This window comes from Megalobrama amblycephala, linkage group LG1 (assembly GCF_018812025.1).
Source record: "Megalobrama amblycephala isolate DHTTF-2021 linkage group LG1, ASM1881202v1, whole genome shotgun sequence".
Taxonomy (NCBI): Eukaryota; Metazoa; Chordata; class Actinopteri; order Cypriniformes; family Xenocyprididae; genus Megalobrama; species Megalobrama amblycephala.
Window position 1 is genome coordinate 52,091,304 of NC_063044.1, and position 25,007 is coordinate 52,116,310.

Here is a 25,007-nt window from a genome sequence, read left to right on the forward strand (position 1 = left end):
TGTTGTTGTTATGACTAATTACTCAGCACCGTCAGCATTAAAGAGAAAATAATCACTTCATCCGATGTTTTTGAATAAAATAGCCTTGAGAGCCGACTTACTGGAACTCATCTGTCTGTAGAACTGTTCTCTCCCGCCGGCGCTGCCGGACTTCTACAGAATCTACACACAAGCGAGTGTGACGTGCGCGGTGGACCAAACCACTGTGAGGCAAGGGAGGGGTGACTCAAAATGTTTCTAAACTTAAAACGCCCGTTTGCGTTTGTATTGCTTCACTACTTACATAATTATTTTAAGTTTATATAATTTATGTACAATACTTAGCGTGGTTATTAATTATATATTTTTTTGGGGGGGGACAGCACTCAGATAGGGGGGTCCTGACCCCCCTGTCCCCCCCGAGATTTACGCCCCTGTATATGTATATGTTTTAAACGTAGAATCTGAAACTTCCGTCCGTCATAAAAATGAATTCGGATGGTTCGATTTTCTGCATTTTTCTGCATATTTTCTGCATATTTTGAGGGGTGTTTTTGACAACTGAGAGCCACCAAATAACAAATATGAAAAAACGAATACGACAGTTTTGGACTCAGTCAGGGTGCAAGGACCTTAAACTTGAGTCTTGCGCAGCTTCTCGAGGAGAAATCAAACAAACGAGCGCCGTTTTCTAAAGTCTATGAGCGCAGCACACACAAATAAACTAAACTGACATACTGCAGTTAAATTTCAAAATGTGGTCTTTTTATATTTATAACATTTGAATATATATATATATATATATAAATAAATGTGTAGATAGACAGAGAGGGAGAGAGAAACATAATATATATATATATATATATATATATATATATATATATATATATATATATATATATATTAATGTTGTGTATTTCTCTTTCCCTCTCTGTCTATCTATATATAATTTAATTTAATGATAATAATAATAATTAGTATATACATATTCTAAAAAAAAAACTATAAACCTGAGCCCTACAAACTACTGCTGTCTGAATGTTGCTGTCCGTTAAGTTTTCTAATCTCATTACACAGCTTAACAACGAACGTCTCTGTTAAATAAAACAGTGTTAACAAGCTGATGTGTTATCTCGACCTGTTTGTTAGCTTGATGTGCTGTCAGTAATGATTAATGATCTTTTTACAGACGACTCTCAAAATCTTATCATCGATTTACATGTTTAAACTTTCAGTAAGTCAGCCGTTTACTTACATTAAACAAGTGCAATTTAACCACAATCAACACCGTTTTTCCCTGAGGTAATGACTTGAAAAGAGCTGCATCGCCGCTTTCCGCCATTTTCGAATATGAAGAATCCTCTCCTGTGGCATCACGGGATAGCGCAGCGTCCATCGTATGCCTACTACAGAATTCGGGCGGAAGCAGTAGGTCATCCGGGTACTTCTCGCCTACTGTTTTTCGAATACTATGAATTCGGACATACTACTCGCCTCGCAAACTGTTTTTCACATACTATATATTAGGGAAGTATGCGATTTCGGATGCAGCATCTGTCTCATTCTTGATGAATTGGCCGTTTGAACGAATCGTGAATGAACGACTCAATGACTCGCTTAATAAAACCGCTTATCACCTGCATTTGCGCTCACTATCGACAAACCAATCAGTCCAAACACATTTTAATTTTTATTCAGGAGTTACAAAACTATAGCCGCGTTAACCAATCAGGAACTTGCTCTAGTAGTGACGTGACGTTGCAAGCTGAGGCAGAAATTCGAAACAACAATGGAGGACAAAATCATTGTCGCTGTACATCTTCATACATTTATAGAAACAGGAATAAAAATGATCTTGCTTGAAAGAAAGTGAGTGAGGAGGTCGGACAATCTGATAAGGTGTAAAAAACGGTCCGTACTCAATTTGAGCTATATATACATATTAAGACTACAAGCTAACTAAAGACGACCAATTGAGCTTATTCACTGTAATTTACAACTATTTCCCCACTGATAAGTTGTGTTTATTCAGAGGAAGTGTGCAGAAAGCAGTGGGAGAGTCTGGGACACATAAAGGAGCGGGAGAGCCCCTCTCATGACGCGAATTCACGTCTGTTGTGAAGGGATTTTCACACACAAATGAAGTGAATGTCACGTGCGAATGAAGCGAGTAAACTCAAAGTGTTCACGCGTCCAACTACGCGCGAATAGCGCGATTTATTTGCGCAAGTCGCGTCTGGTGTGAACGCAGCATTATGGTGCGTGTCGGTACACGATACGTTCCACCTGCACGATCCGTTCTACGCGTAGTAGACTCTTTAGAAAACGCACATGTGCAAATGATAATTCTGTTTTGCGATGACCTGCACGATCCATTCTGTGTGTGTGTGTGTGTGTGAGGGAGAGAGAGAGTGTGTGAAGTTTCAAAGGAGAGTATGGTGGAAACTGATCATGTATGTTCATGTGATTGGCAACCACGTAAACACATCGTAATGCATAGCCTAAGCTACATTTAAAAGCATCAAAATAGATGTTAAACACAATACAACTAACGTTACACAAATATGCTGCAAGTTTTGCCGCCTTGCCGTCAAGTGTTTCATTAGTAGGTACCGATAGTGTAGGAAAACCGTGACGTTTTCTACTACGTAATTACGCGCATGCGTGAAACGGATCGTGCAGGTGGAACGGATCGTGTACCCACAGTGCGTTCACACCGGATGCGAATGAAGTGGTAAGCGCGAGTGATTTACATGTTAAGTCAATGCAAAGACGCGAATTGCCATCCTGCGGCGCGATTTGCGCGAATGAGGCGGCACGAATTAAGTGATTCGGGCGTTTGACGCGCTTACCGCGTGAATCGCGCAAGTTGAAAAATCTGAACTTTGGTGAATTTCCGCACCGCGTTAACCAATCAGGAGCTGGCTCGAGTAGTGACGTGATTACGAGCGGCGGCAGAAATCCGAAACACAAATGGATGACAAAATCATCGTGGCTGTCTGTAGATACCCGGAGCTGTATGATACATCTTCATACTTCTACAGAAACAGGAAGAAGCTTGCTGCCTGAAAAAGAAGCTCGCTGCCATTGAAGAGGCCCTCACAGCGGACCCAGCTGAGCTCGCCGGACGGATTCAGCGCCGGCGCCCTCGCAGACTGCAGCCCAGAGCGCCGTCCTCGAGACGCCCGCTTCCGGTCGCCTTCTCAGCGCGTCTCCTGCCGGCATCCGGCGCCACTGAAAAGAGCCTTTTCCCATGGTTTATTGACGCTCTTAAGAGCAAATATCCAGCGGTTAAAATTTCCCGCACTGCGAGTGCATGAGTTTGGCTTCTCTGCACTGCACTCTCCGCTCGCGCCCTCCCGTCTCCTTGCTCCCGCAAGCCGGCCAGGAAGAGACAGCGGGGCAGAACGGTCCAGCGCCCGGAGTTGTGCGAGCTCACGTCGGCCCAGCTCCCGTGTGCCTCGCCTTCTCCTACCAGAGAACAGTCCCCCGTCATGTTCTCCCGCCCTGAGCAACATCCCTCTGCAGACGCGAGCGACCTCGTCTCATTCGGCGGATCGGATGAAGAGCCGCTCAATGACTCCATGTCCCTCGTGGCCTCTGAGACGGAAGGATGTGTCGGCGAGTCAGAGGACCCCGCCCCCCTGCCTCCTCTGGAGCCCATTGACCACGGCTCGGGTATGGACGCCGAACTCTTCCGCATCCTCTCTAAAGCAGTAGAGGAGCTTGATCTCGAGTGAGCCCCGCTAGAGGAACCGTCGCGGAGCCGTTTGGATGAGTGGTTTCTGCCAGGTCGTCGCCAGGCCCCTCGCCAATGCTCCACCCCGTTTTTTCCTGAGGTGCACGAAGAGCTGACCAAGTCGTGGCGCACCCCCTACTCTGTCTGCCTTCACATGATGCACTGCTCAGCCCCTACCACTGTGGACAGCTCAGAAGAAAAGGGCTATGAGCACCTGTCGCCCCTGGAAGAAGCAGTGGCAGCTCACCTCTGTCCCTCCGCAGCTGTGGGCTGGAAGACGAAGAGGGCCCTTCCTTCTAAGCCCTGCAGAATCACCTCCACCCTGGCCTGAAGAGACTACACCTCCGCAGGCCAGGCTGCATCGGCACTTCACACCATGGCGATCTTCCAGGTGTTCCAAGCAATGCTCCTCCGCTCCCTGGACGAGTCCGGCGTTGATGCACCTGCCTTCAGGGACCTCCGCAGCGCCACTGATCTAGCCCTGCGGGCCACGAAGGCCACAGCCCAGGCCATTGGACGGTCCATGGCCAGCCTGGTTGTGCTCGAGCTCCATCTGTGGCTCAATCTGACTGAGATCAAGGATCTGGATACGACGGCCTTCTTGGACACCCCGGTCTCCCCTTCCAGTCTCTTTGGGCCAGCGGTAGAGTGCTTCACCGAGCGCTTCACCGAGCGATTCACCGCGGCACAAAAGTTGTCTCAGGCCATGAGACACTTTTAGCCCAAGCGCTCAAGCTCCGCATCTGCTTCAAGCCGCCCCACGCCTGCGCCGGCTTAGCAGAGCAAGCCCGCTCCCTCTACCTCTCAGGCAGCGCCGCCTAAGGAGCATCGCCAGCGCTCACGCCCCGCAAAGCGCTCCTCCTTCCCGAGACGCCAGGGACCCCGGCCCAAGATTGCGCTGGACCCGGTGACTCCGAAGTCGACCTGATCCACCAGGAAGGAAGAGGACGGGGGCCCGTCATCCGACACCATTCAACCCCTTGCCACCCGGGCCGAGGCCTGGCAGGCCATCCCCAGGGTGTCAAGCTGGATCCTAGGGACCATAAGTTGGGGCTACTCGCTCCAGTTTGCCCGAAGGCCCCCACGCTTCGGTGGGGTGCTTAAGACCTCGGTCAACTCGGACAATGCGCACGTCCTCCAGGCCGAAGTCATGACTTTACTCAGGAAAGGAGCTAAAGAAATAGTCTCCCCCCCAAAGAGCGAGTAGGGTTTTTACAGCTGTTACTTTCTGGTCCCCAAGAAGGATGGCGGTCTCAGACCCATCTTAGACCTCAGACTCTTGAACCGCTGCCTCATGAGAAGGAAGTTCAAAATGTTAACGCTGAAGCAGATCCTTGCACAGATTTGTCACGAGGACTGGTTCTGCTCACTGGACCTGAAAGATGCATACATTCACATCCAGATAGCCCCCCACCACAGGCGATTCTTGAGATTCGCATTCGAGGGCGTGGCTTACCAATATACAGTCCTACCCTTCGGGCTGTCTCTGGCTCCTCGCACTTTTACCAAGTGAATGAATGCGGCGCTTTCCCCACTGAGGCAGATGGGAATCCGAGTTCTGAATTATCTCGACGACTGGCTCATTCTGGCCCACTCGCGAGCCGAGCTGGAACACCACAGATCCGTGTTCCTCAGCCACCTAGAGTGTCTGGGACTCAGGGTCAACCTAACCAAGAGCTCGCTGCTTCCCAGCCAACGTATCTCGTTCCTGGGTGCAGTTTTCGACTCGGTCCGCATGACGGCAGTAATCTCGCCAAAGCGCGCTCTGGCCATTCAGCAGCTCGCAGTTTCCGTCAAGAACAAAGCCTACCTCCCTCTGAAGCTCTTCCAGAGGTTGTTAGGGCTGATGGCTTCCGCCTCCCCAGTTCTGCAGCTCGGCCTTCTTCGGATACGGCCTCTACAGTTCTGGTTGAAGTTTCGGGTCCCTCCTTACGCCTGGCGGCATGGCCGCCTGTGTCTCAAGGTCAATCAGGCCTGTCTTTCAGCCCTGAGACCCTGGACGAACCCAGCTTGGTTCAGTCTTGGAGTACCCCTCCAGGCGGTGTCACGAAGGACGGTGCACTTGACAGACACTTCCAACTCAGGTTGGGGCACTCTTTGCGAGTGCAAACCAGCTTTCGGCTCGTGGTCTCACGAGGAGAGCCATCTTCACATCAACCGCCTCAAAATGTTGGCAGTGATGCAAGCCCTTTGCGCGTTTCAGGCTCACATGGCGATGGGACGCCACATCTTAGTCCAATCGGACAGCATGACAGTAGTGTCTTATATAAATCACCTGGGCGGTCTTTCGTCTAGCTGCTTATGCATATTGGTCCTCAGAGCTCTCAAGTGGTCTCCCTTTGAGCCACTGCATTCAGCTGACCTCAGGCCCCTGATGCTCAAAACCGCTCTGCTACTTGCGCTAGCATCGGTCAAGCGTGTTGGCGACTTGCAGGCCCTTTCCGTAAGCCCTGCTTGCCTTGAGTTTGGGCCCAACGACTCCAAGGTCGTTTTGAAACCCAGGCATGGCTACGTTTCCAAGGTGCTCTCGACTCCGTTCAGAGCACAGGTCATCTCGTTCTCTGAGCTTGCCCTTCCGGCAATCTGATCAGCTCTTTGTTTGCTTTGGCAGCCGCACCAAGGGGTCTTCCGTCTCAAAGCAACGCCTCTCGCGTTGGATAGTCAATGCTATTGCTCTCTGTTACTCCTCTATGGGCATGGACTGTCCCATAGGAGTTAGAGCCCACTCAGCTAGAGGAATGTCTTCCTCCTGGGCCTGGTCCAGTAGAGTCTCCATTAAAGACATCTGTGAGGCGGCCGGCTGGTCCTCGCCGTCCACTTTTGTCAGGTTTTATCATTTGGACGTTCCGACCTTGCAAGCTCCGGTCCTCTCGGTGTGACCAGCGGCCTCCATCAAGTTCCGCTTTATGCCAGTACGGGAGTTATCTACCTTTGTAGTTTAACAAGGGTTCGGCGGCTTCTTACTTGTCATCTGGTTCCCTCACGGTGTCCTAAACAAGTCCAGTCGTTCCCTGCCGTGGCACGTCGCGGTTGAATTCGTTCCCCATACGCAGTAAGAGTGAAGTATCGAAAGGGAACGTACTCGGTTACTTACGTAACCTCGGTTCGCTGAGATACGGAACGAGTACTGCGTTACTTGCCATGCCACGAGGCTGCGGCTTCACTTCAGTCGATATGGCCTGAAATCCTATGGTGAAACGCCTGCTTATATAGCCCTTTCCCCCGCCCCTTTCGGCGGGAAAGTTTGCGCGCTTTGTCGCCATAGGCCTCGCAGCTATGCCGCACCGTCATTGGTTCAACAACTTGTCTATGAGTGAACCAATGACGGTGCAGTTACACTGCGTTATTGAAAAAGGCTTCAGTAACAGGGAAAAAGGGAGACTTTTCTCATACACAGTACTCGTTCCGTATCTCAGGGAACCGAGGTAACGTTAGTAACGGAGTACGTTTCTGCACTGACAGCCACAAGACTACGTGTGTTAGAAATCTTGTGCTTGGTACATTTTTCATCTTCAAACCAAACATATGTCTTTAAGTCTCGTCTGGCTAGCATGCTTTCCATAATGTTTATCCATTAAGTCAGTAGGTGGAGAGTAGACAGTCTTTTGTGGCTGTTCAAATTCATTCGTATATATGAGTGTCTACACCACAAATGCAATTATCGAAGCATTATCAAAGATAGCTGCTGTTAACTAGCAGAATCACTGAAGGACAGAGAAACAAGAGCCACAGCTGACTTCAGCCACAGCCTTAGATGAAATCAACTGAAGATAAAAGAAGACATTAAAGGGGTGGTTCAGTGTTTTTTTTTTCTAGGCTTGGTTGTGTTTTTGGGGTGCAGTTTAACATGTCTTAATGCTTAGTTTTTAAGAAAAACGCTGTATTTTTCATATATTTTACTTTTATTCTACACCTCTGTTTCCACTGTCATATGAACGGCTCGTTTGACTTCCTGCTCCTTTGAAGCCACTCCCTCCGAAATACGCAATGTGCTCAGATTGGTTAGCAGGTTGGTAGCTGGCCCAGTGTATCGTGATTCGCTGAAGCATCCGGAAACGCCACGACGCTTACCATTTTAGTTGTTACCGGTTACGTGATGTGTGCTTCAGTGAAAATATAAATAATGGTGTCTATATTGCTGTATCAAACTGAGCCAAATCAGACCCAGATGAAGAGGGTAAAGCAGATCCTCAGCAATCGCGGCTTTTAAAGGACGTTTATGAATAGTATTTCATTTTTTATTTGTGTCAAAGTGTTTAGATATGCTGTCACTGCTGTTTGTTTGCTTTCAATATACAGTTTTATCCTGATTAAAGCTTTACTGTAGCGGAATACATGACTGAGTAGTCGCATTTTTGTAAAGGTAGCGTTTAATTTATAGCATGAACAACTGTTTGTCTTGAACATAGACATTTGTTGGTGTTTGTAGAATTTAGCTAACTGGCTAGCGAAGCAAAAATGCATTGGTCTTTGTTTACGTCCTTGATGCAACCAAAAAATAGCAACAGAACTATACATTTAAAAGACATGTACAAACAATAAAACGTACTTACAGTTTGAAGCTAATAAACAGCAGCTTCTGCTTTTAAAGTGGGAACCGCTTCATCTTTCAGTAAAAGCCTTTGTGCAAATCCTGCATTAAACTTGTGTAGATTCTGTAAGCTGTCTTCAGCGCCACATCCAGTGTAGAAAATATCACAGATTATAACGGGTTCTATTATCTTTTGACGCGTCACGTCGCGTCTGGTGTAAACAACTCTTCCACTTCTATTATACTGCGCCACATGGCCTCGCCCACTTTGTTGCATGTTCCCGGGGGCAGTGTTTTGCAGGGTTTATGATGTCACCAACCCGGGATGAAGCTCGTTGTAGTCCAAACCGGTCGTTTTTGTAGGCATTAAACTGCCATAACTTTAAAAGACAATATCTCCATTTGCATTGAACTTTCAGCGCTGTAACTTTGCAGATACTGTTTATGCTCAAGCAGCAACATTACACACTAACTAAAGTTGAAAAAGTGAAATTGCATGTAACCACCCCTTTAAATCTCTCAATATCTCAGCAGAAGAGGATTAAACAACTCCACAAACAGCATTACTAGCTTTACTTATCACTAATCAGATTGACTTTGTCTTTTATACGTCTACAGAAGCTCTTATTAAGAATTGAGTTTTTTGTTGTTGATTTTTTTTTAATTGAATTTTTTTTATGTCACCATCATGGTGACATAAAAAGCTGATTTCTATTAGCTCCCTTTTTGTGATCTTGTTAACAGCTATATTGCATATAACTTTGATTGTAGGCTCTTATGGTTAATTAGCCTCCTTCTAGTTAGAAATTGTATTTCTAACAAGTGTTGTTAGCTGATCATAGTTTGCTCACATAGTTTACAGCATTTCACGAGCTGAAGCCACGTGTCATTAGAATGGTAGGCCCCAACAGGCCTCCTTTCTAGTTCACATGCTGGCACAGTTTGTGTTTTATTCTGCAAACAGGCTGAACGCCACTTGTTGCTGAGATTGCAGGCCCCGTGGGGCCTCCTTTTTAGCTGACTTTTGGCAGGATGCCTGGGAATTCGAGAACCCATACCACGGCATGTATGGCGTATGGCGGCATAATGTGCATTCTTTCTCTAAGTAGTGCGTGAAGGTTTTCCACTGAATGCATGGCCTGATGGTTGATATGGTCTTGGACTGGCTGATGCTACATGTTTACTACAGTAGGCCCTAATAATAGGCCGCCTTTTAGTTTACATGTTGGTACAGTGTGTTATATGGACAAACAGGCTGAATTCCATTTGTTGCTGAGATTGTAGGCCCTATAGGCCTCCTTTTTAGCTGACATACTGGCAAGATGTTTGTGAATCGAATACCACCATCGGCCACGCCCCACCTCTGTTGAGTAGGCCTTAAGCAGGCCTCTCTTGGAGTAGGTGGCATAATATGCACTCCTTTTAGAAACTAATCGTTGAATGCATGGCCTAATGGTTGGTATTGTTATGGTCGCCACCTGCTGATGCCACGTGTTTACTAAGGTAGGCCCTATGGGCCTCCTGCGTAGCCTGTTGGAGTTCAGTTATGTACTCCTCTCGCTTTGAGAGTAAAAAAGTGCTTTTTCAGAGTACTGTTTCTGAGTGACTGACCTTTCAGGGTGAGTTCTGGTGGTAAAACCTTACTGAGGTTTGGTTATAACTACATCAGCCTCCTTGAGTCTGGATGGGTTGTCATGTGGGCACTTTGCAGTTTAATTACTGTCATTGAGTCATATGTCCTGCTCCTAGCAAGACAGGTGTTCAAGGTGGCTCTCACAAGCCACCATTGAATGTCCTTCCATGAGTGTGACTGATCATGGGTTGTCAAGTCTTTTTGCATTTTTCTTTTTATACACTACCATTTAAAAGTTCAGAGTCAGTAAGAATTTTTAACAAGTTTATTAATTTCTGCATTGATTTGATTAAGAATACAGTAAAACAGTAATGAATATATTATGAAATATTACATTTTAAAATAACTTTTTTTCCCATTTCAGCCTATATTAAAAGGCAAATTAATTCCTGTCATAGAAAAGCTGTATTTTCAGGAGCCTTTTTTGACACTTAGTTTCATCTCATTTCAAGTCCTTGCAGAGCAGACAAAATTAAGATTTTTTAAGATTAAGATATATATAATTTTCAGCTGACAGTTTTTTTTTCCCCTTTTAGGACCTGAAGCTTACCATTACTTAATATGTTAACATTACTTAAGCATTACAAAAGAAAAAAGAAAAAAAAAGTTAGTGCTGAATGTTAAAGTGTTCCAGTAAATGTATTTTAAGGAATTCAAAATTGTTTCATTATAAATGCAGCTTTCCTTGCATAATGGTGCAACAGAAAAAAAAGAATGGATTTATTTTGCGAATAAGTGCCATATAAGGTGTTTTATTCTGCTGTTAGATTATATGCTCTTACATATATTTATCTAAACTATCAATAGCATCCTGTTTTGTGATCTTTTTCCATTCATTTAAAATCTCACCCTGTCCCTCAAATGTTTTCTCATACTTCATTTCCAGGTCGTCCTGGAATCTGCACACAAACCACTTCCAGTAAGGCAGCTCAGAGTGGTCAGGTGTGATGCTCCAGTTTGCATAAATTCCTCCTGCTGTTCTGTAGCTTTTATATGGAAAAGATTTACCTGATGCAAGAAATGTTTGATCACTTATCACTAAATTTGTACAAATATTAGCACAGAGATCCAGAGTTAATGTCTTATGCCATCCGTTAATTCCATCCACTCTGTGGAAAGGAACACTGTGATCTCCATCATGGTTTTCTATGGTGTTGGTGCAGATGGCTTTACAGAACGGACACTGAACCCAACAGCACTGACACAAATGATCACTCAGAAGCTCATCTGGTCTGAACTTCGGGTCTAGTTTTTTTTCCAATGATTTTGAGTTGAATCTATTCCTGATGTCAGACATTATCACAGGCAGTTCTTTTTTTATTACATCTTCTAGGAGGTTGAAATCATCAACATCATCATGTTTCACTCCACTGAGGTCTTTTTCAGAGAATATCAGCACATCTGAGAGCTTCTGTGTGAAACTCTTCAACCATAAACCAACATCTCCTCTGTTTTCTTGAACATGTTCAGTAGATCCATGTGCTGCTTCCTTGATCTTCTTCTGCAGGAGTTCAATGTTATCCTTCATCTTGGGTAAAACACTGACACTGAACTTTTCAGTGATGTACTGACTGACTTCATCTCTGATGAAACCTTTAAAGTGATCCCTGGGAGTTGTAATGTACTTCATGTATTTTTCAAAATCCCCCTTTCCTGCAAGTGTCTTCAAGATGTGTTTCTCTAATTTTGATCTGTTTCCATTCAGTGATTCACAGTTTGATCTCATTTCATCAGCTAAATCTCTGGCAGTCTTCTTGTAGACACTCTGCTCAATGGGCTCTTTCAGTTTCTGACAGATGATCTCACCAAAAATGGCAGCTGATGTTGCTTCATGAAAGTATTTCTGGAAAATACTATAGTACTCTTCTCTCTTCTTCTCAACATATATCTTAGGATCATTGGCTTCTCTGAACAGTCTGTGTTGGTCAGTGATCATCTTGTTTGCTCTCTTACAGATGGAAAGAACCAAATCCATGAAGAATTCATTCTTGAACACATATTTCACTGGTCCTTCCTGATATTCTGTTTCTCTTGCCTTGATGTAACCTGTGAGTTGTTGAATGCAGCTTTTATTGTAGCCCATCTTTGAAATGTTAAATGACTTAATCATTTTGTCTGTCTGCTGAGCAACATCTGTGACAAATGATCTTATTTGGGTTTGATCCTCTTGAGATAGAACAAAACCCAACTTCTCCTTAGCTGATTTGTAGACATTTTTAATACTAAAGCCACTAGATTTCTTTAACTGTACATAATCTGAATAACTGGACACAGAGAAAATATCTCTGCTTTCTCTCAAGTGGTCAACAGAAACACTTCCATGGGCGTCACTGAGGATCTCTCTCACATCTCTCATTATGTCAATGTTTTTGATTGCAGAAGTATCTGTGAAGATTTTTTTCACACTTTGTTCCCAAAACACATCAAATTCTTTCTTCAGTGTTTCTTCATCATTTGCTTCATCTTTGAGTTTTAAGGCAAGTTCTTTGCTCTTTTCATAGAGAGTGTTTTCGTGATTTGTCCTCTGAGCATCAATCTCCTTCTTCAGGTCTCGCTGCTGAAGAATCTCATTTAATTTCCTCTTTGTTTCTCTCACAATGTTTTCCTGAAGCTCTTTGATTTTGATTTCAAATGATGTTTTCCATTGAATCAGTATATCTGCATCAGTGTCTTTCTCAAAAAAATCTGACATTGATTTTTTCACTTCTTCACTTGTCTTCTTCAGTTCTCTTTGAAGATCAATTTCATCAACCTCATGAATAACTTCACTTTCTATTTTGTTGTGTAGTTTGTTCTCAGTTTCCATCATGGCACTGCGAAGACTCCAGGACCACTTGCTGTATTCAGTCTCCAGTTTTCTGTAGGCTGAAATCTCCAGAGAATTTCTAAAGCTGAAGACGAATTGTTCATTCAGTAAAGCCTCCCAGAGATCTTTAATACGATCTTTTAAGTGTGTCAGCATCATCCCTTGTGATTTTGTTGCATGAAAAATAATAGTTTCCTTTAGTTCTTGAATATTCTCACAGTAGTTTGGGTTTGGTGGTGCCATGGGTGGGCTGCCCTCCCAGAGCTGAGCAAAATACTTCACATCATTCTGAACATCAAATCTAATGACATCACTGAAACATTCTGCATCACAGACTTCATCTTCAGCAGCAAGTTTTGTCATCTCATCCAGTGTTTGCTGCAGTCGTCTCTTTCCCTCCATGTTTTTCTCTCCAGCTGTGACGTCTGAGACGTTCTGATGCACAAACACACAGCTGGGATTCAGTCTGACCTTCTTCATCCTCATGAAGGCCTGAACAACAATCTGAAGAACGTCCTGCATCTCAGATGGGTTTTCTCCAAATATGTTGATCAAGGTCAGATTTCCAAGACCAACAACAAATGTGGCCAATTCATTGTCATGTTGTCTTGTTGATCTTCCAGTCAGTTCAAGAGCACGAAGACCCTCAGTATCAACAACCAGAATATAGTCAAAGTTCATCTGTGTTTTCACCTCATCTGACACTCTGATCAGCTGCATGAAAGCTCCTCTGGTGCACCTGCCAGCACTGACGGCAAACTGGAGTCCAAACATGGCATTCAGCATGGTGGATTTCCCAGAGCTCTGAAGCCCTAAAACTGACAGCACAAAGACTCTCTGGGTTCCCAGTTTCTGGTTGAGTTCATCTAGAACAGCAGAGATCCAGATCAGAGGAACATGAGCAGCATCTCCATCCATCAGCTCCAGTGGAAATCCAGAGATCATCATCTCTGCTGCAAGACTCGGGAGAGAAGAGAAGTGAAACTGCAGGTCTTTCTTGTTCTCCTTCACAGATTCACATGATTCATAGATCTGACCGATCTCCCTCATGATGTGCTCCAGACCAAAGGCGGCACCTTGAAGATCCTCAGATATTTTCTCAAGCTCTGCTTGTTTAGCTGTCAGTTTTTCTGGTTCATGTTTCTCTTTCAGTTTCAAGACTGCTGACCATGTTTTATCATATTTCTGATGTAGAGCTGAAAGGTCAGCTGATGTATGTTCATCCAAGAGGATTCTGAGCCATTTGAGAAAAAAAGTTTCACGTTCAGTATGTGAGTTAATTGTTTTATTAAAACGCCTCATAAACTCCCCGATTTCACAGTCATGCTGTTCTTTACGGATTTTCTGCATTTCTGTCTTTTCTCCTTGAGATCGATGTAGTTCTTTGTTCTTCTGACTCCACTGATGCCACAGTTTTCCATGACGGGGCAGAAATGATTCTTTGATTACTGCCAGATCTTTGTTCTCCAGTAAACTCGCCATCTGCTGTGCTGCTTCTCTTCCTCTCCTGCAGTCTTCATCAACTTCCTCATCTACTCTGATGTCTGAGTGTTTGGACACATCTTCAAGTCTGAAAGTGGAAGATGATTCAGAGAGACAATCATTTATAACTCTTCTGAGTTCTTCAGATACATCTGACTGATTTCTGTTTTTCAGACCAATCTTGAATTTCCCTTTCTTCATCTTCATTAAAGTAGATTCCTCCTCCGTAAATAGACAAATAAGTGGCATTTTGATTCTGAAGAGTTTCTGGATCTTTTCTGCACTTCTGTCATTCCTGTCCAGTTGTGGCAGAAGAACAACATTGACTGAGCTAATTTCGGTGAGGATCTGCAGCTGTTTCTCATGGTCTCCTGCATCACCATGTAGATTACAGAATGCAACACAGTCATTGAATTTATCTGTGTGTTTCCCAGAAGGGCAGAACCAGGCGATCTCCACCACTCCGTCCATCAGGACTCTGGTTCTGCTGCTGCCTGGGCAGTTCCTGTGGAAGAACGTGTTGTGTTTCTCATTGATCAGACTGTTCATCAGCTGAGACTTGGATGAAGACACAGAGCCAAACCTGAAGAAAGACACCATTGGAGTTTGTGCCTTGTAGACTGAGTGGGTTTTACTGATGGTTTCATTGTTGGTGTTTCTAATCTTCCAGCTCTTGTTGATTTGTCTGAATGTCCAGAGAGGAAACTCAATCTGTTGTGTGAATGGATCAGGAACAAGCAGAGGCAGAGCGTACTGACACTGGGACAGTTTAGTAACCAACAGCTGCTTCAGGAAACCATCAGCACAATGAAACACGGCCATCTGAACATCCATCGGGTGGATTTGCTCAGACTGACTTGTTCCTTTGTCAGACAATAAAACTGCTTCAAATATATCACTGATGTCTTCAGATAAGTCTGTGTCTCTTTGTTGCATTTTATCATGGTCACTGGCCTTATTAATATTAATGTATCTTGCTCTGTAGTTCATCATCAGTAGTTTTTGCACGAAAGTCTGAATCAGCTCCTTCTCAGCACAAAACTCATGGGTCTGTAATGAATGTTTAGTTATCTGAAGAACATCTGCAGCTCTCAGTTTGTTGCTCCTGTGAAGATCAAGTCTGTGAAACAGATGCTCTATTTCTTCAGTTTCAGTCTTTTCCTGCTGTAGGTCTTGATCTGAAATGACTCCTGCTGCTCCCGTGTTCTGTTTAATACACAAAATAATAATATATTTATTTTATTTTGTTTCATTTACATGGAATCATAATCAGTATTGATAATGAGAAAGGCCATGTGATTGTTTCAATGCTTTAAAGCAGAACTCAGTAAGATTTGCGAAGCTCCCCCTACAGGTTCCTTCAGTGAATCACACTGTCGTAAATACTCCAAGTGCAGCTCTGGACTACAACGACTACAACGCTCACCAGCGCAGTAGTTTTGCAAATACAGTACAAAAAATCTCGATGGAGGTGGGTCATTTTTGAAATTGTCTTATAAAGTCATAATATATACATTGTTTTTGAATTGCTGTAAAGCATTTTGTCACTCTTGCGTGAACGTGAACATGAGGCGAGATTGTGTCAGGTCGGTGTAGCTCAACTTGCTAGAGGGGGTTAGTGCACGCCTCAAACACACCACTACAAGTCAATTAACCATTGTAAGGACTTAGAAAACTATTTATGAAGGTAAAAAAAGTTACTTAGTTCTGCTTTAAGTTCTTTTAAACTTAAAGGTGAAGTAAGATTTTTGTTCACATACATTCTATTAAACCAAGTTTATTGTTCACTGAGTTTAATTAATGTACCCCAATTAATACAATTGTCTTTTCTTCCATATTTTGATGTATATCTGAAACGGCTGAGTGAAATGCTCCAACATTGGATGGGTTATTATAAGCAGACAGAGCCAACTCAATTGCGTACTCTTGACACATAGCAACACAGCTAAAATATGTCTAATATGTCTGAACATTTACTGTTTGCTTTTAACTGTTGAAACAATATGCTTTATTTTTGTAATTCCACTAGGAGTCACTGGCATCACAGAAACTACATACTTAACCTTTCACCATAATATTAGCTTTATTTGTTTGTTTTACTTAAAAAAATATAAAGCTATTCTTTCTGAATATACTTATACACAAGACTTCACAGAACGTCTTCAGTATGCGTGATGTCTACATACAGTGACACAGATAATGGACTAACCGTGACCAATACATTTGTTACTGTATTTACAAATCTTTGTTAATGTTAGTTAATGAAAATACAGGTGTTCATTGTTTGTTCATGTTAGTTCACAGTGCATTAACTAATGTTAACAAGACTTTAATCCTGTATTAATAAATGTTGAAATTGACATTAACAAAGATTAATAAATGCCGTATAAGTGCAGTTCATTATTAGTACATGGTAACTAATGTAGTTAACTAATGTTAACTAATGAACCTTATTGTAAAGTGTTACCACAATATTAAAACTTTTGTAAAGATTTTCTGTGATTGTTCACCTTTATGGAATCATTTGATTTAAACCCATCAGTCAACTGCTCACAGAGACTCTTTCCTGTTACGCACTCTTCTGTGTTTTCAGGTGAATCTGAAAGAGAAAAAACAGCATTAGCTTGTTAAATATTACCACTGAAGATTTTAGGGTTCAACTAAAAACAAAACTTTTCATCATTTACTCACCCTTGTTTCAAAACTATATTTACTTTCATTTGTGGAACACAAAAGGCAGAATTAGGCTATGCACCTGATTATGCACCTTTAATGCCTCGCGTATGTGTACAGAGTGCTACCAACAGTGTCACCACATTTTTGAGTTGAAGTATGTTCTGTATGGTTATGACATTCACTGTTTTGATTTGCTGCCTTAAATATATTTGTTAGACTTATAAAATTGAAAGTAAAATTTGTGTTTCTGAATAAATAAAGCATTAATTTGATGTCAATAAATCACAAGTCTGATTTAATTTATTGACAAGAAGCTATAGCCTACATGATGAATACAAATCACAAACAGGGCACTTATGATTTTACTTAATTATTTTAAATAACCTGAATCTAAGGACTTAAAATACTTTTAGAATTTTTATCTGAGGCTGAATCCTTCAACTGAAGTTTTTTTTTCACTTAGCAGACACTTTTATCTAAAGCAACTTACAAATGAGTTATACAACAAGCAATTTATGATAACGAGGTCATAAACAGGAAAAGTGGTAGTGGTCATTTTTTTTTTTTTTTTTTTTTTTTTTTTAGACATTCAGAATAGTAGGGGAGACCGGGGGCAATTGTAACATCTCAAATTACACCATTCAGAAATGAGACAGAACCATGAAACTCATGTTCAAGTGCTCTGTGGAAATCTCTCTCTGTGTGCCAAAGGACAAGCTTCTAAATCATTCTTGGTAAAGTTTTTCTACAAAGACTCATTTTTGAGGCATAAAAGTAATTTTTTTTTCATCTATAGTATTTTTGTCATACTGTCTTAACCATTAATTTCTAGGAATTAAATATGTCTTGTTTTGATGACCATTCTGTTTAGCATTTGATATCTTTGTAACATCACAAATATCTTAATTTGTGTTCTGAAGATGAACGAAGGTCTTACAGGTGTGGAATGATATGAGGGTGAGTAATAAATGACAGAATTTTTTGGGTGAACTAACCATTTAAGAGTCGTTTTTGCATCATGCCTCAAATTTGTTACTGTGGTATACGAAAACAGATTGACGAATCGACTTTAAATCCATAACTTTTTGTCGTCACAGTCTGAAGATTGTACGATTCGATTTTGGTGAAAATCAGACAAGCGGTCTAGAAGGAGTTCGAAAAAGTAGGTTTTTTGGAAAATTCAAAATGGCGGACAGGAAGTTTGGCTGACTATGGTAAAAATTGGACTATGCCAAAGACACATATTGAGTTTTATAATAATATGCTGATATATTCATTCATTTTGTGAAAAAAATCAAAATGGCCAATGCCTAAAATAGCTGATATGGGAAAAATGGATCTAAATGGACCTGAATCTAATGAGGCCGCTTTTTTATTTTTGGATAAATTGTTCAGGAGTTACAAGCAAAAATATCCATTTTCATATCTCCAGACCAGTAGGTGGTGCTGCACAGAAACGCAGCATGTCACCTCAGGCCATGCTTGTGATGAAAGGTACCAAGTTTGGTCTGAATATGAAAAAGCATTGAGGAGATACAGCCTTGCGTCTATTTTCGCAAGCGCTACGTAAAATTTGTTTGTGTATTTTTCAAAAACAGTTTGACAAATCAATTTGAATTTCACAAGTTTTGTCAGCATGGTCTGAAGGAGATCTGGTTCGATTTTTGTGAAAATCTAAGAAACAGCCAAGGAGGAGTTAAAAAGTATTTTCAGAAAAATCAAAAAAGGAGGTGACTCCCGTGTAAATAAGTCAACCACATTCAAGTTTTGTCTGAATACGACAATGTGTTGGAGAGATATCTCAAGTCTGATTTGGCAGGCTTTTCGTCTAATTCATTTGCGCAGTTTTTGAGAATGGATGGTTCTATCAAAAAGCTTTTCATAACTTATATATATATATATATATATATATATATATATATATATATATATATATATACATACATACATACATACATACATATATATATATATAGGTAATTATGCCCTTTGAAGTTTATTGGACACTGTGAAATTTTTGTTCTTTAAGTTTGTGACAAGCAGATAAAAATTATTACTTTTTTCATTAAAGTAATAATAAAGAAGCTGTCCTACATTCATTAGTCTCATTGTGTTGTGCTTGGAAAACTGCAACATCACCAAAAAAAAAAGAAAAAAAAAAGAGAGAAATTAATAAATGTATAGGTATCGGTATCGGTGAGTACCAGAAAAAAAGTATCGGTACTCGTACTCGGTCCTTAAAAAAGGTATCGGTGCATCCCTAATAAGAACCAATGATTATTAAGATTCTCCAATGGCCAGAGAAGATAAGGGATCACTGCCACTGCGCTCTTGCCCAACTGGGAAGTCGTGATATTGGCAAAGGAAGGAAGGATGAGATCAGACCAATTTAATTACTGCAACCACATCACCCCAATGGACTGAGTGAAAACTGAATCAGGAAAGGATCTTGAGCCAGGATTATAACATTCGCCTGAACTGCTTTTGCACATTATTAGAGCCCTAATTCTGTCCCAATTTGATTTGCTCAGATAGATTGCTTAAAAAATAAAAAATGAAATAGAAATATAATAATATCAACAATTATTTTTTACCTGGTAAAAAATGTCTTTGGAGATTCTTTGGAGAGACTTCTATTTGTGGCAGTTCATCTGTTTTTGGAGATTCATCTGGCTGTGGAGATGTGTTTTTCTTTGGATGTTCCTCTGTCTGTGGAAATGCTGGCGTGAGTTTACAAACTACGTATGAAAACATAAATATTAACTAAATTACAATTTCTCATTTCACAAAAAGATAATTTGGTCTTAAACTTCTGGAACTTCCTGATGAAAGATGGATGAATGCATAGGGCTAAACAAAAAGGACATCTTTATGCCGATGCCTTAACTTTATTACCTCACTATTCTGTTTGGTGTCACTTTACAGATCGCAAACTGAACATAAATGTGATTAATTCAATAGAGCAAGCTAAAATACCACTGTATGTAATCCATCTGAACCTGAGTTTATTGAAGGATGGACAAATTCAAAACTATATGTGATTCAATATTGTATAATTGTATTGTAATTCACATGTAAAACGTGTGTCGACGTCATGTATTTGATATGCTCTGTGTACACTGTTTCTGTGTACAGTCTTAACTAAATCTGTTCATCATATAAAGCAATCATGTCTCTTTAGAGGACTATGATCATTTCAAATGTATTACTTTTACAACATTTTTATGAACTTCCTGAAGTTGGAAAATGTTCTTTGAAACTTAGTTAGACAATAATGAGTGAACAATAATACCACAGAATACCAGGCCTATTAAATATGTTAAAACATTGTGTTTGGCTTACCATTAGCCAATAAAACTGTTTGTTTTTGCGAGAGATAAACACCCTTATGACATGAATGAAAAAAGAAAACTTCTTATGTGTTTTGGATGTTCATTTACTTGACAGCGGTATTTGGGGGCCTGAAAATGCAAATATTTGAAAACAGGTTTTTGAAAATGATACCATTTTTGTCTTTATGCAAGCTACGAAAATGCAAATTTGAAATGTCTAAAAAAAATTGTGCTATGTAGCACTAAAAGTGGTTCTTGTCTCGTAATCACAGGGGAACCACTTTTGGTGCTATGTAGGACCCATAAGAGGTGCCATATCACATTTTTTTTTCTTCAACAAAAATGGTGCCAAACAGCACCAACAGTGGTTCTTTGGCTTTAAATTTAAATGGAGGTTCTTTGTACGGTAGTGGTACTAATTAGCACCTTAACCAACCCAAAGAACCACTGAAAAACTGCCGAAGAACCATACAGGGGCTTAACAGGCGCTGTATACAGTAGTGGTGCTACCTCAGTCATCCCAACCAGTGAAGAACCGCTGAAGAACCAATATTTGGTGCAATACAGCAGTTAAAGAGGTTCCCCTATGATTGCGAGCCAAAGAACCACTTTTAGTATATAGCACCATTTTTTTTAGAGTGTAGGTAGGCAATAGAAAACCATTAGAAATGCTTAACATAAAAATATTCATAGGTGTGATTGGCAAAGGACAAAAAAGCAGGAAACTATACCGTGCACTTACCATGGGGGCGGGGTTTGTTATTGGGGAGGGGCTTGTGGAGGGGCGTGGCTTGCTTTTGTACTGTTTTTTTATGATAAAGTTATGTAAAATAACTGCTCAGTGCTGCAAAACACACAACTCTGCTAATGCTAACTAGATGGCGAAATACACAACTAGAAAAAATAGTCTGCAGGTGTATTTGAAATGTTTTAACTAATCATCTTGTAATGAATGTAATTTCAGTTCTACTTTCTGAGTATGAATTATCATATGCAGTAAAAGACAACAATACTCAAGCACTGTAAAAGGTTTTGCCACAAACTCAACTGACTTCTGTATGATTTGTCTCTTCAGACCTTACTGTACATGATTTATGAGCTTCTACAACTTTTGACCTCCTAACTGAACTCCTTTCCACAAACTGATCATAGAAATAAAAACAGTATAAATAAAAATGGTAACTTTACAATAAGGTCTCATTTATGTATTAACCAACATCAACTAACAATGAGCAATATCTTTGCTACAGTATTTATTAATCTAACATGTTAATGTTAGTTAATAAAAATAGTCATTCATTGTTAGTTCATGATAGTTCACAGTGCATTAACTAATGTTAACAAATGAATCCTTATTGTTTGTGCTTAATAAGATTAAGAGAAAACTGTTATTCATTTTTATGGTAACACTTTAATAATGCAACCATAATCGCACTCTCTCAATATTCAAAGTGCAAATAAGACCAAATTTTTCTTTGATACAGAGCTAAGAGATGGTTACAACTACACTGCCCAGCCTAAGATAGCTTTCATATTGAGAGATATTTGCATTCATCAGGGAGCCACTTTCAAATGCGGGGTATTGAAATCATGTTTGAATGCGCCCTCGTTTACTTTCACTTTCGTGATCGCGCGTACTCTGTGAATATGGAGCGGTGGCGACCGTTATACAACTGAATTAAATGTTTTTTTTTTTATTTAAATACAAAGCAAAACGACAGTGGGGGCATAATTTAAACGTAGCGGTGGCATATTCTTTCCTAATTATCCTAACACTCTGTCATGGCAACATCACGAGACTACTTTTCGCCTCGACGAGAATCTCGTTACAATTTAGTCTCGCTCGTCACACCCCTATAAACTATATAACAGCATAGGCCTATTAGTTACTAGCCCAAACTGGACGGAGACACGGAGCGCCCTGTAACTCACTGACCTGCCTGCGTTCACAATTCACACGGTGCAGATGGGAGGGAGAACGGCTGACTACACAGTTTATGGGAATAAATTGTGTATTTCCCTCACAATTGTCACAAAATCTCACTAGTCTGTACACTGTCTGTCTGGTCTCTCTGCGCGTTGCTTTGCGAGATCATGCGGCGCGATTTTTTTTCCCCTCACTGCTGCACGAGTCTGAGTCTGCGTGAGAATATGGGGGTGTGGCGTGAGATCGTGAGAATTGGGTCAATTGCGTAAGTTGGCAGCCTTGCCATTACTTAGCTAAATTAGCCCAGAATCGTTTAACATTAATGTTATGGAATCATGACAAAAATGATCAATAGATTGGTTAAATTTTACTAGACCTGCATATAAAAATGAAAGAGAATATATTGGATTTGCTTACCTGAATCATCCGTGTTCACTGAAGCTATTCACGTGAGTAGATGGTTGGGCGCGGTTGGGTGTGTGCGCATTCATAACGGTGCGCGTACACTTTGAACTTCAATCGTGACAAATGATTGGACTACTTGCGGAGTGACATGACGACATGAATCAGAGGCACAAAAAACGTTGACAGCGGTGAGCGGTCATTATGTTTACCAATACTCGACCCATTGCAACCGCCGCAACCCTGACCCTGACCCTTTTTTTTTTTTTTTTTTGCATGATTTACAAGAGCACCATTTTCAGGTCGGAAAATCCGGAATTCCGGATTTTTCCGGAAGAATCACACCCCTGAATATTGTCCTTCCTCTTTACGTTGCCATTGTCTTAGCAGTAGATGCTGTTGATGACAAGAAAATGTGCGAGAAAATAGTTTCTCCCTGGTTGTTGTTAGTAGGATTAAGCCAAGTAAAGCGCTAATGTCCCAGAAACGCGACCGTTATGGATTGCTTTCAATGAGAATTGAGAAATGTTTCATATCAAACCTCCACTGAGGCAAAGCGCATAGGAATTTTGTCTTCATGAAAATTACATATTATTGTGGTATAATTTTCTCATGTTGAGGTATTTTCAATTTGAACAGCAGGACACAGCTAGTCTATTAAGCAAATCCTAATCCTAAACCATTTCTCGATATAGAAAAATATAAAACACCTAACCAGACGAAAAAAAAATTAACTACATTAAAGTTTAGATGTCGTTTTGGCCTTTATTCATAAAACAAAAAAGCAAAAACAAAAAAGCAAAGGGACGGGATCGAGATCAGACAAGCAGGAACTCGATGATGTGTTGGAGCACTAAACAAGTGCTATAAGTTTTAGAAATGATCATGTTTAGTTTAAAATATAAATGTAAAAAAATAATAATAATAATTTAGAATTAGAATTAATCTATATCATCTTTTTTTGCCGTTTTGATGCGAGTAATTCTATTAATGGGAAAAGACACTTGCTTTTAGTGTGCTTTAGTTTAGTGCTTTAGTTACTTTTAGGACGCTTTTAGTGTCTGTGTATGATGCAAAAATACTAGAAATTAAATTGAACATTTTTACATATTAAGAAACAAGTTGTATATAATTTCTTTTAATAAAATAATAATCGTGCATAAGGAAAAATGGAAAAAAGGAAGAAACCACATTTTCCATATTTCATTTCTGGTTTTAAAGAATTAAATAATTTTAAAGATGATTTGTAAATGTCATAATTAATAATAGTGAAAGCAATTATTTTGGTAAAAACTGCTCTTTTACCATCACTGGTGCTTGTGTCTCTGATTGTCGTTCCTGTTGTGCTCCATTAATTTCCGCTACTGCAGCTCCTGCTGCTGCTGTCACTGCTGCTTCACCTGGTGCTTCACCTGATGCTGCTGCAATACATGCTTCTGCTGCTGCTCCTGCTGTCACTTCTACAGCTACACCTGATGCTGCTGCTGCTCCTGCTGCTGCTGTCACTGCTGCTTCACCTGGTGCTGATCCTGTTGCTGTTGGACTTGATACTGCTGCAATACATGCTTCTGCTCCTGCTGTCACTTCTACAGCTACACCTGATGGTGCTGCTCTTACTGTTGGACCTGATACTACATCTGATGCTTCTGTTCCTGCTGCTACATCTGATGCTGTTGCCGCTGTTGCTGCTGCTACACTCAATGCTGCTGACTGTAACATTTTCAACAGAGCTGTTATTACTCTGATTACTGTTGCTGCTACACCTGATAGTGTTGATCCTTCTGCTGCTACACCTGATGCTTCTGCTCCTGCCACTAAATCTGATGCTGCTGCCACTCCTGCTGCTATAGCTAATGCTGCTGACTGTAACACTTTAAACACAGCTGCTATTGCTGGTTTTGATACTCTGGTTACTGTTGCTGCTACACCTGATGCTGTTGATCCTTCTGCTGCTACACCTGATGCTTCTGCTCCTGCCACTACATCTGATGCTGCTGCCGCTCCTGCTGCTACACTCAATGCGGCTGACTGTGACATCTTCAACACAGCTGCTATTGCTGATTTTGGTACTCTGATTACTGTTGCTGCTACACCTGATGCTGTTGATCCTTCTGCTGATGCTCCTGCCACTACATCTGATGCTGCTGCCGCTCCTGCTGCTATAGCTAATGCTGCTGACTGTGACATTTTCAACACAGCTGCTATTACTGTTGATGTGAGCGAAGCTAGTTTTGTTGCTTTTGTACCCCATTGTATTGCTGATATTTCTCTTTCTACTAGAACAATTACCCGCTTTACTGTATCTATTAGCAGTTGCATATGTAGTCCTGATACTGCTATTATTGCCGCTCCTGCCATTGTTCCAATTATTGTTGATCCTCTTTGTGATTGTGATCCTGATAATACTTGCAATATATCTGCTGCTACTGTTCCTGCTACGCCTCCAGCTGCTGCTGCTGCTCCCACTATTGATGCTTCTTCTCTTTACCCCTGCTTCCCT

General features: G+C 41.3%; 1 protein-coding gene across 2 annotated transcripts; it reads right to left on the reverse strand.

Moving 5' to 3' along the window:
• Positions 1 to 10,163: 10,163 nt before the first annotated feature.
• LOC125274247 (interferon-induced very large GTPase 1-like) lies at positions 10,164 to 21,125 on the reverse strand. 2 transcript variants are annotated; one of them, XM_048200464.1, is made up of 4 exons: positions 20,921 to 21,125; positions 19,441 to 19,555; positions 16,681 to 16,769; positions 10,164 to 15,376 (listed from the first exon to the last, which is right to left on the reverse strand). In XM_048200464.1, the coding sequence occupies exons 1-4, from the start codon at positions 20,921 to 20,923 to the stop codon at positions 10,661 to 10,663; spliced, it is 4,923 nt and encodes a 1,640-aa protein (XP_048056421.1). In that variant the 5' UTR covers positions 20,924 to 21,125; the 3' UTR covers positions 10,164 to 10,660. The 2 variants fall into 2 exon arrangements, with proteins under 2 accessions (XP_048056421.1, XP_048056416.1); XM_048200459.1 differs by lacking the exon at positions 20,921 to 21,125 and having other exon boundaries at positions 19,441 to 19,968.
• Between the last annotated feature and the right edge of the window lie 3,882 nt (positions 21,126 to 25,007).

Bases quoted from the DNA above. Each gene is read 5' to 3' on its own strand.
- LOC125274247 (XM_048200459.1), bottom strand. From the start codon at position 19,600: ATGTTTTCATACGTAGTTTGTAAACTCACGCCAGCATTTCCACAGACA. The intron at 16,770-19,440 runs GTAAAAAATAAT...TTTCTCTTTCAG, and splicing joins CCAAAGACATTTTTTACCAG to ATTCACCTGAAAACACAGAA. The intron at 15,377-16,680 runs GTGAACAATCAC...TGTATTAAACAG, and splicing joins AATCAAATGATTCCATAAAG to AACACGGGAGCAGCAGGAGT.